The 12,170-nt window shown below is 48.6% G+C and overlaps 1 protein-coding gene across 9 annotated transcripts in view; it reads left to right on the top strand.

Annotated features, from left to right (window-relative positions):
* The window catches only part of SETX (senataxin), an 87,422-nt gene extending 77,624 nt beyond the window's left edge, over positions 1-9,798 (top strand). For 7 of the 9 annotated variants that reach the window (XM_045883409.3, XM_045883410.3, XM_045883407.3 and 4 more), the window contains 3 exons: positions 1,234-1,332; positions 2,802-2,889; positions 6,576-9,798. In XM_045883409.3, the coding sequence (XP_045739365.1) occupies positions 1,234-1,332; positions 2,802-2,889; positions 6,576-7,322 (934 nt within the window). In that variant the 3' untranslated portion in view covers positions 7,323-9,798. Of the gene's footprint in view, positions 1-1,233; positions 1,333-2,801; positions 2,891-6,575 lie in introns of those variants that run through there. The other 2 variants (XR_010407728.1, XR_010407729.1) reach the window with 2 other exon arrangements.
* The last annotated feature ends 2,372 nt before the right edge of the window (positions 9,799-12,170 follow it).

Raw genomic sequence — 12,170 nt, 5'->3', positions numbered from 1 at the left:
CTTACGATGGGTTTATTGGGATGTAACCCATCCTAAGTCAAGGGAAATCTGTACTTGCAAATCATGTATCTGAATTATATAAAGAACTCACACAACTCAAAAATAAAAAGTTAAATAATCTAATTTTTTTAATGGGCAAAGGATTCAAATAGCATTTCTCAAAAGTAGGTTGTAAACAAATGGTCCACAAGCACATGAAAAGATGTTCCACATCATTTGTCATTAGGGAGATGCAAATCAAAACCACAGTGAGACCCCATGTCACCCATCTAAATGACTCATAAAAAAACAGACAATAACAAGTTTGGGCAAGGATGTTGAGAAATTGGAACCCTTGTGCATTGCTGGTGAGAATGTGAAATGGTAGATCACTGTGGAGAACAGTTTAGCAGTTCCTCAAAAAGTGGAGCATAGGGGCACCTGGGTGACTCTGTCAGTCAAGTGTCCTCTTGATTTCAGCTCGGGCCTGGCCATGATCTCAGGGTCGTGGGATCAAGCCCATGTTGGGCTCCCTGCTGGGCATGGAGCCGGTTTGGGATTCTTTTCTCTCCCCCTCCCACTCCCCCAACATTCACATTTGTGCTTTCTCTCTCTCAAAAAAAGTGAAGCGTAGAATTCCTGTATGACCCAGAAATCTCACTCCTAGATAAATACCTGAAAGAATCGAAAAAATGTTAGCACAAGAGCTCGTAAGTGAATGTTGATAGCAGCATTGTTCATAATGGTCAAAAAGGGAAAATAACCCAGATGTCCCATCAGTTGTAAATGGATAAATAAACCATGGTGTATCTGTACAACCAAATATTCAGTCCTAAAAGGAGTGCAGTACCGTTACACACTACAGCAGGGATGAACCTTGAACATGTTCTAAGTGAAAGAAGCCGAGCAGGAAAGGCCACATATGTTATGGTTCCATTTATAAATAAAATTTCCAGACAGAAAGTAAATTCGTGGTTGCCAGGCCTGGAAAGAGGGAAAAATCGAGATTAACTGCTAATAGGCACGAATGAAGGAAATGTTGTGAAAGTACATAGTGGTGATGGTTGTACAACATAGTGAATATACTAAAAACCACAGAATGCTATACTTTAAAGTGGTGAATTTTATGTCACATGAATTATATATTGATAAAAGATACCATGACAAAAGCTGAAAAAATGCTACTGTATAAATATGCATATTTAATAATTATCTTAACGTTTTTCAGTAAACATATTTGTCTTTTGTAAATAGGCCAGCAGAAGTAGATACCGTGGATGGGTTCCAGGGCCGGCAGAAGGATTGCGTTATTGTTACGTGCGTCAGAGCAAATACCATGCAGGGCTCAATTGGGTGAGTGTCACTGGCTTTTTACTTGTCTGTAATCTCGAGTCAGATCTGGTTTTGATCACTGTTGGAGAATATCATTATTTGCGGTATTTTCCTTTATAAAAACTTGCGTCACTTCATGAAAGTTTCCTTTTTCACTTGTAAAGTTGATCCACTGTCACGTCTGCTTCTCTTGGACCTTGTCTATCACCCACGTCCAGGGGCAGTCTGTTCTTTGACCTCCTAAGAGTAACCTAACTCTTGGCTCGGGGGTAGTTTGCAGGGGGCCTGTCCTTTCCACGATCTGTCATAGAGTGGCTTTTCGTCTTGTCTGTGTTTTTGTGCTTTGCTAAGTTTGTAAACCTTAACTCCTGTCAGTTGACTCACTAAAGATGCCAAGAACATTGTAATGAGTGACAGAAAACTCCCCTGAGTCTCAGAGCCCTGAGACTCTTGGGTGGCTGCCTTTTCCTGCTCTTGAGGAGCAGGTGAAATTTACAGATTATAAATGAGTTTCCTTGCTCTTAAAGAAAATAGTAACATGAGTTACCTGTTCCCTGTTTGGAGAGAGTCTGCATGGACACGTGAAGACATTGGTATCTCTGGGGCATCCTGTGAAGCAGAAAGGCCACCTTCTTCATACAGCAGTTCTGTTATTGCTGAGCTCTCCTCAGATGTGTTGGTACCTTTGTCTGATATGTGTGTGCTTCTCCTCTCGCTCCACAACATTTTACTGATCTCCGACATACTAAGAATAACTGATCTAGTAGCGTGTTTTTAGGATGTTTCTAAAGCTTTAAGGATGATACTGTTAAGGGGCGCCTGGGTGGCTCAGTCGGTTGGGCATCTGCCTTCAGCTCAGGTCATGATCCCAGGGTCCTGGGGTCAAGCCCCACATCGGATCGGGCTCCCTGCTCAGCGGGGAGTCTGCTTCTCCCTCTGCCCCTCCCCCTGCTTGTGCTCTGTCTCTCACTGTCAAATAAATAAAATCTTTAAGAAAAAAAAAAAATGACACTGTTAAAATTCCCAGTATCTTTTCCAAGTCCAAATAGGAGATTGACAGACAGATGCATCACTTTCAAGGAAAGCTCCAAGCCTTTTGTTTCCAGGTTTTAATGGGAATTGCTTCTTTGCTGGGGACCCTGTGTTGGGAAGAGGGAGAAAATGATGTACCATTAAAGAAGGAGAAGGAGGGGCGCCTAGGTGGCTCAGTCGGTTACGCGACTGCCTTCGGCTCAGGTCATGATCCTGAAGTCCCGGGATCGAGTCCCGCATCGGGCTCCCTGCTCAGCAGGGAGTCTGCTCCTCCCTCTGACCCTCCCCCCTCTCATGCTCTCTCTCTCTCTCATTCTCTCTCTCAAATAAATAAATAAATAAATGAAATCTTAAGGAGAAGGAGCACAGGGAAAGCTCTCTGAAGCACTGTCTGTGTGTCACCTGCACTTACGCTAAGTCGTTCTGCAGAAGGAAGTAACTTTGTTTTTATTGCTTAGATTTCTGGCAAGTTTGCAGAGACTGAACGTCACCATCACACGAGCCAAGTACAGCCTCTTCATCCTCGGACATTTAAGGACCCTCATGGTAGGTGCATTCTCGGGACCAGAGTGCTCCAGTTTGCCCATTGTGGCTGATACTCGGTGGAGGTTTTGTTTTTATTCTCCATCAAAATGGAATTGATTGCAGGGTTACAAAATAATGAGCTGCTTCCCCCTGGTTGTCCTGTCCTTCAGCAACTTCTGTCTGGGAACTTTTATAGATGTAAACTGCTAACCCTTTCCCAGTCCAAGGCCCAAGTATCCACAGTATCCATAATGAAAAAAAAATTGTGTCTCCATCATAGGACTGTTGAGACCTATAAATCCATCCATACGTCTAAGGTGCTAGAACAGTTGTTGGCACTTAGCACGCACTCAGCTACTGTGGCTGTTACTGGCCCAGCTTAACGCCAGCTCGAGGGAGTTTGCAAGAGGAAGCTTGGATCTTCTTTTCTGTTTTGGCATGGGGAGCGTACTGCTCACCCTGTGTCACTTGGGTGGGGGAGGCCGTGTCAGAGCTCCTCTAGGAGACGGGGCGGGTTTACATCCGTGGTAGGCAGAGTGTGGCCTCTGTCGGTGATGTCAGCTGGCTAACACAGGTGTTTGCTGCTTGCCCCTTCAGGGGGTCACAACTTCGAATTCTTCTCATTTTTGTGTTTCCCAAAGTCAGTGGTTATGTTAGGAGAGGAGCTAACTCATTAGATTTTTTTCAGTATTTTTTCCATTTTCTGGTTAGTACCACCAGAGGGCATTCAAATACAGTCTTTCCCATTCAGTTCTTCCCTACATCTGTGGTCTTCAACTTCTGTTATTTGTGTGCCCCCTTGAAGGAATTTTTAAAAGCTGCATACCACCTGTTTTTAAGTTGATATTGAAAATTTGTTATGGTAAGTTTAAGTATTGCTTAAGATTTTGCTTTTGAATATATTATAAATATTGGCATTGTAAAATAAAACTATTAAAAATCTTTACATCACTCTTTTTTTTTTTTTTTAAGATTTTATTTATTTATTTGAGAGAGAGAATGAGATAGAGCATGAGAGGGGGGAGGGTCAGAGGGAGAAGCAGACTCCCTGCTGAGCAGGGAGCCCGATGCGGGACTCGATCCCGGGACTCCAGGATCATGACCTGAGCCGAAGGCAGTTGCTTAACCAACTGAGCCACCCAGGCGCCCTCTTTACATCACTCTTAAATGAATCCATTGGAACAGATAGCAGTATGATTCTTTCTGCTCTTTGAAATTGAATTTCCACTTGTACTTGTTTGGGATAAAATTCAGGGGGGATATATATTTTTATAATTAAAAGCCTTTCTGTTATCTCATACTGTTACGTTTCTCTGCCGCAAAAATTTACATATAAATTGAAAGTTTAAAAAGTATTTTTATAACTACCTGGGGAAACTATGTGAAGGGTGCACAGAACTTCTCTGTACTTTTTCTGCAATTTCCTGTGAATCTGTACTTACCTCAGAAGAAAAGATTTTTTTTTATTATTTCTTAAAATTTTTTAAAACATTTTTTTATAGAATTGTTTTTCCTGGTACCATTAGGATCTAAGTGTTAAAAAATGATTTCTTATCAGTTGATTAACCTGTTAGAGTTATCCTTTTTACACGGTTGAATTTTGGTAATGTTTTAACCTGAAAGGTAAAAAGTGTATTCGAGCTATGTGTCTCCTAGCGACGCCCTGATTGAAGGAGGCTTGCTGGGCACCCCCGGTTTTACTGCCCCCTCTCTGTGGCACCCGGGGATCTGCATGCGCCTTGGCGGTGGCGGTGCACCCCCTGGAGTGCCTGGGCATGGATGAGTGGTGACTGCGGGACGGAGCGGGGCGGGGGAGCCCCTGGAGCACGCGGCGGGGAGCTGGGGTGTCTGCACTCTCGGAAACCAGTGGCACAGAAAGACCAGAATAGGAAAACTGTGGTCCTTGGGGCTTTTTTCCTTTTTTTTTTTTTTTTTTTAATTCTTAGCCCAGTTTCCCTTATGGAAACGTAATCCGTGGTGAAGGTACTTGGTTTCCTCTGAGAAACCAAGAGTAATAGCTCCTTCTCAAAACTGTTTTTGTGATCCTAGGATCGGATTAAATACCAAGTTGAGGTGCCATAGACTTGGCAAAAATAGCAGCAAGGCCATCTGCTTCATGTCACATCTGTGTTTGAGCCTCAGGGTGAGATGCTCGGGAGCGCTCCGGAGTGAGAAGGAGGTTCAGGCCCTGGGCCCAGTAGCGCTCGCGCGGGCCTGTCTGGTGCGTGCCGGCCCTGGGCGTGCGCGTTGTGCATGAGCCTTCAGCCCTCACACAGTCCCAGTTCGTCCAGTCCAAGAAGCCATTACGATAGGAATCATTATTTTATGTACTACTATTAAACTGTGACACTATTTTCACGTAGAATTTTTATATTTATTAAAAGAACTCTTTTGGACTTGTTTCGACAAGACAGACTTCTGTCACCCTTGTTCATACATAAAAGAGAAAATACAAAATGGAGAGGCTGCGGTGTTCCTGGAAGGACTTCACTTTCCGAGTCTAGCACTACAGAATCATTCCCCAGGTCCCACTCACACACGTCCTTGTTTCTGCCACAGACTGTTCCCTGTGCAGTCAGCGGGTTGGGTTGTGGTTGCCTAACCATGAATTCCTCCAGGATTAGGTACTCGGAAACTGCTACCTCGCCAGGAGGTGCCCCAAATTAAGAAATGTTAAATGTGAAATCAATGTGCATTTTAGAATCCATTAAATAAAACATTATGCCCATTTTACAGATGAGGAAATAGGCTCAGAGAGGTTGACTTGACCACGGTCATGCAGCAAGTAAATACTGCTGCCCTCACCCAGTTTTTTGAATAGGGCAGGAGGCCACGTGAGGGCAGCTGTCTCCTCTTTCTTTAGGCTTTGGATTTTCTCCTCTCATGCTCACTCTTCTTTCTAAAGAGGCCCACGTTCTGATGGTTGTAAAGTGGTAGTTTATTGCTGAGGAAAGTCAAACGGGAAGAGAGGAGAGATGCGTGCAGGTGGGGTTTCCTTCTCCTTAGGTTTGCTTTCGTAACTTAAGTTCCTCCAGAAAAGAGACAGACAGTGGGAAAAATCTGTGGAATAGTTGTCTCAGTGGATTAAGACAGTTTAGCCCTTTGGAGTCTGGGAGGCCTTTGGGAATTCAGTGAAGGCTATGAGCCTCTTTCTAGAATAGTCACACACACCCAAAATTTAGGGCTCTCTGAAACCAAGCTTTCCTGCTCCAAAATGTTAGCCTTTCGAGAGATAGGCAAGACTCTAGATCAAGTGTCCAAGGGAACTTTCTGGGATGACAGAGCTGTTCTGTGCACCATCCAGCACACTAACCACTAGGCACGTGTGGCCCCTGAGCACTTGAAATGTGGCTGGTGCAGCTGTGGAACAGAACTTTTTATTTTACTTAACTTTAACTAATTGAAATGTAAGTAGCTACTCGCGGCTGTAGACAGCTGGTCGGGTCTGCAGAAGCTCTGCTTCCCACACAGCATGAGCCACAGGGTAAAATGGTGGAAGTTCTTTCTCATAGGCAGTGACTGGTGCTCTTTTCTGGTAATGTGGCTTCATAATTCTGTATTTGAACTTATTTTTCCTTTAATGGATTCTTGAGAATCTGTTCATGAAGTGTATTTATTATTATTCAGAAACGAAAGCAGAAACTTCATGCTTCCCAAGCGTACGAGTGTTTTGGGGGTGTAATTGTTTTTCCCTTCTCTGTTTCAAGGAAAATCAGCACTGGAATCACCTGATTCAGGATGCACAGAAGCGGGGTGCCATTATCAAGACGTGCGACAAAAACTATAGGCACGACGCAGCGAAGATTCTGAAGCTCAAGCCCGTGCTGCAGAGAAGTCTGACTCACCCTCCTGCCGTAGCCCCAGAGGCGTCCAGACCCCAGGGCGGCTTGCCCAGCAACAAGCTCGACAGTGAATTTGCCAAGACATCTTTCACTTCTTCCCTGTATCACACGCCCCCTGACTCCAAGGAATCTTCTGGTACTGTCACTACAAAGGACCCTGAAAGGCCTCTCCTTCAGGACCGGCTTCGGGACCCACGACTGCTTAGGAGGATGGGCCTAGACCCCGAAGCCAAAGGGGTGGGCCTAAGGGATCCGCAGCCCTTGAGCCCCCAGCATCCCGGAGCGACACCTCCCTCGGGCGAGCCAGGCTTCCCTGGGAGTCACCAGGATCTGGGTAGCGCACAGCAGTCCACTGCCAGAGGAACCGCTCTGAACAACTACAAACCTCCCGCGCAGTGTGAACCTCCAGCTGCTGGGACTGATGTCTCCACAAGTAAAAGAAGATGTGACTGGGAAGGAGGGCTCAGCCACAGAAGAGAGACCCGGGCTTTCAGTGAGGGCGACCAGGACAGGTGGAGCCCGGAGAGCCACTACTTGAAGAGGAGCCCTGGCTGGGACAAGAGGGGACTGGAGAAGGAGGACTGCAGCTCAAAGAAAAGAAGGCTTTTATAGTGAAGCCGCATGGCACAGACTGTCAGCCACAGCATCGTTGCAAACTTAAGCTGACCAGCTAGTGGGACTGTCCAGATAAGATCATTTTTTTTCCTTAAAGGAGTTTGTGTGCTGTTGGAAAACATGGAAAATGTATCCCAACACCTGAGCCTCTTGGTCATCTTCCACAGTTTTTTTGTCAGTTGTAAAAGCTTTCAAGGGCCTTTGTGTGTCTGTAATACTGTCCTTGAAGTCGGAGACTTAGAATGTTGAGCTCCTGTCCTTCTGAGATAAGGGGTCAGACTGAGGCGGGTGTTGTAGAAGTTGAAATGTATATTTGTATAGCAAATAACAAAATCGTTTTAAAATGTAATCTAGTAGACCGCTTTTCTTTCCCCTACTTAAAATGTTAGTCATTTTCAGCAGAACAAACTTTATACTTAAAAAACAAAACAAAAAGGTGGGAGGAGGAGGGCAGGCCCTTTCAGATGTTGTTCCGGCAAGACCTGTTCAGCAGCCCAGGTATTCTGGGAGGCAGGGTTCATGCCGGTGGGTCAGACGGCTGTAGTTCTATTTAAGAAAACAAGTGGAGTCTCCTGGGGGAAACTTCGGGCAGCCGAGTCCTGTTCGGTAAAGTTCTGCTGCTGTTGGACGTTTTCAGATGAGGCTCCTTGGTGCAGGATATTGCACTGCTCTGATGAGTCCAGCCTCCTATTTCAGGAAGCACAGGGTTTCTAGCTAAAATTCGTGTTCCCCTTGAAATAGACGAAGATGAAACAGAAGAATAATTCTTGACCTACCATTCAGATGCCCCCAGCATATTGTGAGTGTCCCGTAACTGGTGGGTGGACAGGTCCCACGGTTGCTGGGGCTGGAGCAGCGTGGGGAATCCCTGTGTGTGAAAGCCGGCAGGTTCCCGGGAGAATCCAACCAGATTGCTCTGGGGGAGCCTGGGGAGCTGCATGTTAGATGTCTACCCAGGGGCCTCGGGTCACCGACCTGGCAGCTTGGGATCCAGGAGGGCCAGCCAGATAGAATACTGTAGGCGGGAAAGAAACACCCTTTCAGAAGAGAAGGCTGAAGGGAAGCGCAGACATTGGAAGTTGAGACCCAGGAGGAGAGTTGACAGGTTTCCTGTGATCTTTGGAGACTGTGTTAACTCCTGAAAAGATGCCACTTTTGTAGGGTCATCTGGTTAGAGGGGGTTGTGCTGTGGTTTGGGGTGCCGTGGGGAGGGGATGTTTGAGTACCTGCACCAGGGGGGTGGGGGGGTCGCTCATTGCAAAGTCCAGTTTTCCAAATTCACAGACATGAGAAATATGGTATCAACAGTTTGCACCTATCAGAACTAGTGGTTTGTAGGGAATGCTGGGCAGCCCAGCCCAGCCCGTTGGCTAACTTGGTTAGGGCCTCCCTTTGAAGATTACTGTGCACCGTTTGAAATTTTGCCATCTGCTTTTTAAGCAAAGAGGGCTTCGTGTCAGAAAATTCTACTGAAGCTGGTTATTAAAAGCTTTAAATGTTTGATTGCCAAAAGTTTAGACATTCTGCTTCTTCATTACTCACATCACCCCAGCGGGGGTCTGCTGACGTCGAGCGGACACCCCCGGCCCTCAGGGAGCACACGCTCCGGCCCCACGGTCGGCCTGCTCCCTGCGTGCGGGTAGGGCATGGGTCCTCGGCCGCAGTGTGAGGAGGTGCAGGGCGAGCCCCACCCTGTCCGGGTCAGGGGCTCTGTAAGCTTCCTGCTTGTGCCTTTGGCAAGGAATGGCACTGTTTCTTTGAGTTTACTTTCCTTCTACTCTTCTTGAGCAGGTTCTTGGCGGCAGCGGTGTAAAGGGCCTAAACTCTGTAGGCTTAGAAAGCAGGCGTGACAGACACAGTTGGGGGCCAGGAACCTCTCCCTGCTGGTGCAGCACGGAGACTAAGAAAGAAGGGTTCCTGTTCCCAGCCGCGGACTTCGCTGCCACGCCCGGACTGTGGGCTTCCGACGAGCGTGACGTGTGTTCTCGTGCGCCCTGTCCGTCCGCTGGTTGCCCACGCTCCCCATCCGAGCCTGTGTCCTGCCGACCTCTCCCTGCGAACGCAGGCCACCTGACACTGCATTTGAAACTGTTTGTTGTTCCACTTGGTAAAAAAAAGTTGGTATAAAGCATTTCCTATGTGTAAATGGGGCCCTTCTCGATGTGGCTGTCCCAGCAGTGTTGGTGAGTGGGAGTTAATCTTGCAGAGTGAGGAATACGGCTGTTTGCTTCGTCCTTGCCACGGCGCTACGAGAAAGTGGCCTGTCTTCACTGTTCGTTCTTTCAACATGAATATATTCTGCTTAAAAACTTGTTTTGCTTCTCTATATATAATTTTCCTTGGATTTATGTGCATGGTTTATTTGGTTCTATGTTTTCATGTATCACCAGGAGCAAATTTGATAAGTACATGTGAATAACCTCCTGTAAATGGATTTTATAACAAAAATGTACTAAACTATTTTCTAAAATTAGTTGCGCAAATGAGAATTCTTTGCTGCAGCTTTGACTCTACGCTCTGAGTTCACAGCTGGGATTTGGTAGACAGTACCCCTCTTTGTGAAAACCTCCATTTTAAGAGAAAGTGGTGAAATTAAAAGCGGAAACCGGAAAACTGGCCTGAGTTAGGTGGGATTCAGCGTCAGTGTGCTCAGCAGAGTGCTTCAGGCCCGTTCAGCCTGCCATGTGGTCTGTCTGCAGACAGCACATGGTGGGGATTTGCTTTATTCAAGAATGTTCTCCAGCCCCCCCACCCCCGGCTCTTGGGGTGAAATCTCACCTGTGAGGTCATGAGGTGTGTCACGACCAGCCCTGGTGGCCAGTCCTGTTTGGGGGCTTGGCCCGACAGAAAAGCATGCTCACCTTCAGGCAGAGGCTGGGGAGGGTGGGAGAGGCTGGGCGGGCGTGAGCGGAGCCCCCAGGGACACGATGGGTGCAGACGTCCAAGTCAGGGTGACTGCCGACGGCCACAGAAGTGGAGCGCGCTTCCTTCGCGGCGTGGGACTCCGCCGCACTCCTGTTGGAGGGCGCTGGCTCATTCCGGATGTGCGAGCAAGTCCCAGGAGGGTGAAATGACGGATGGTGGTAGGGGCCTCCTCAACTCACCAAAGGACCTGGTGAGAGGCCAGTGCTCCGAGGTCCATTTCATCTGTGGAATTCGTTACTGCCACATCTGTAGTGACGATTTTTAAAGTCATTCCTGCCCGACTCGCCCACGCAGTCACCACCACCTCCCGGGGGCCACCATTCATTGTTTGAGGAATAAATAATTCAGGGAGGAAACAAAAATTTAGCTTCAGCTTAAGTAGAATTTACGTATCGTGCAGCACACGACAGCACCTTCTGTACTCACGGGACCCCTCCGTCGCCCTTAACGGACCTGAGTTATTGTCACCCGGTCCTGTACGGAGGCATCTGCCACGTCGAGTGGCATAAATGGTATCTGTAGACAGATGGGGTGCTGGAGCCCCGCGAGGCGGTCCGCGTGGGCCCTGCTCCCCAGCCTCAAGCTCACCTGTGCTGGTGGATGTGCTGGTGGACGTGGCCACCTTTGTGTTGCTGCCACCTGCCTGCAAAAAGAAGTGCTCACATGGCGTTTTCAACCCGGGACGCGCTTCGGAGTCACCTGGGAGCTGTGGAAAAATGCTGCCCCTGGGCTCTAGCCGAGAATCTCTGATGTAATGGGTCCGGGGCCCCGCGCTTGCTGCCCTCTACTTTTTTTTTAAACTCTTAAACTCACTCTCAGGTGATTCCATTGAGCCTCCAGCCTTGAGGCCTGGCTCCTAGGGGTCAGGAGGAGAGAGGAGCAGCCCTCGGGCCCACGGGGGTCATGTCTGCCTTCCTCAACCATTGTCGCCCCCAGGAGCCCCGGACACGGCAAGGCCCACCACGAAAGGCCATCGGGGCACCTTCGCTTTCGTTCGGAAGGAGGTTCCCAGGACAGCAGGGCCAGGGAAAGGAGAACTGGAAACCGCTCAGGTGACTCCTGGGGCCGTTAGAAGGGAGGAGGGCCGGGGTGAGTCCGTGTGGCCAATGAGGCCTCGAAAAGGCAACGGGTCTGGTGCTTGTCCAGCAGGGACGCCCGCGTGGCCGCTGTTGAGGCGAGGGAATCCCGGGCTGGGGCTCCACGTTGGAGCTAAACCCCGCACGGCAGAGTCCGCTGGGCGCGTGCGGGTGTTCTAACACCAGCTCCTATCGCTGAAGTGCTCGCCCGGGGTGCTAGAGCTACGAACTAGCAAAGCTGCGGGGCTGGTGACCGGAAAGGCCTTACTTCTAACCCCTCCGGTAGGTGCCAGCACACAGACGGGGCCTGGGAGGGGCTCGGTGTTAACCAGAGAGGTGGCAGGTCTGCCTTAGCTCCACCCCCAGGGGCTTCACTTTCTTTAGCTGAAAGTGGAAATTGGGGTTTGAGTTCCTTTTCTGATTCTTTTCACCAAGTTCCAAAATCAGGCCCCGATCCCTGAGGTTCTGGGGAGGGAGAGCTAAGCTTGTGGTGGGTTTCTACCCTAGCGCACTCGGGCTTCCGCAACAAAACCCCAGAGACCAGGTGCCTTAGAAACATTCTTCGCCAGCTCCGGAGGCTGGGAGTCTAAGATCGCAGCACCAGCAGATGCCGTGTCTGGTGATGGCCTTCTCGTCGCTGTGTCCTCCCGTGGCAGAAGGTGCGTGGAAGCTCTCTGGGGCCATCGTGAGCTTCCATCCGCGTGACCTAATCACCTGCCAAAGGCACCACCTCCTGACACCATCACTTGGGGGGCAGAATGTCAACGTATGAATGGGGGGAAGGGGGACACAAACCTCACTCCGTTGCAGTTTGTAAGGTGTCAGCTTGGGTGGGTAGAGCTCC

This window comes from Mirounga angustirostris, unplaced genomic scaffold (assembly GCF_029215605.1).
Source record: "Mirounga angustirostris isolate CCGP_5_RB_7025 unplaced genomic scaffold, mMirAng1.0.hap1 SCAF_15, whole genome shotgun sequence".
Classification (NCBI taxonomy): domain Eukaryota; kingdom Metazoa; phylum Chordata; class Mammalia; order Carnivora; family Phocidae; genus Mirounga; species Mirounga angustirostris.
Note: the sequence above shows the minus strand (reverse complement) of the source record. Positions and strands in the feature narration are given on the sequence as shown.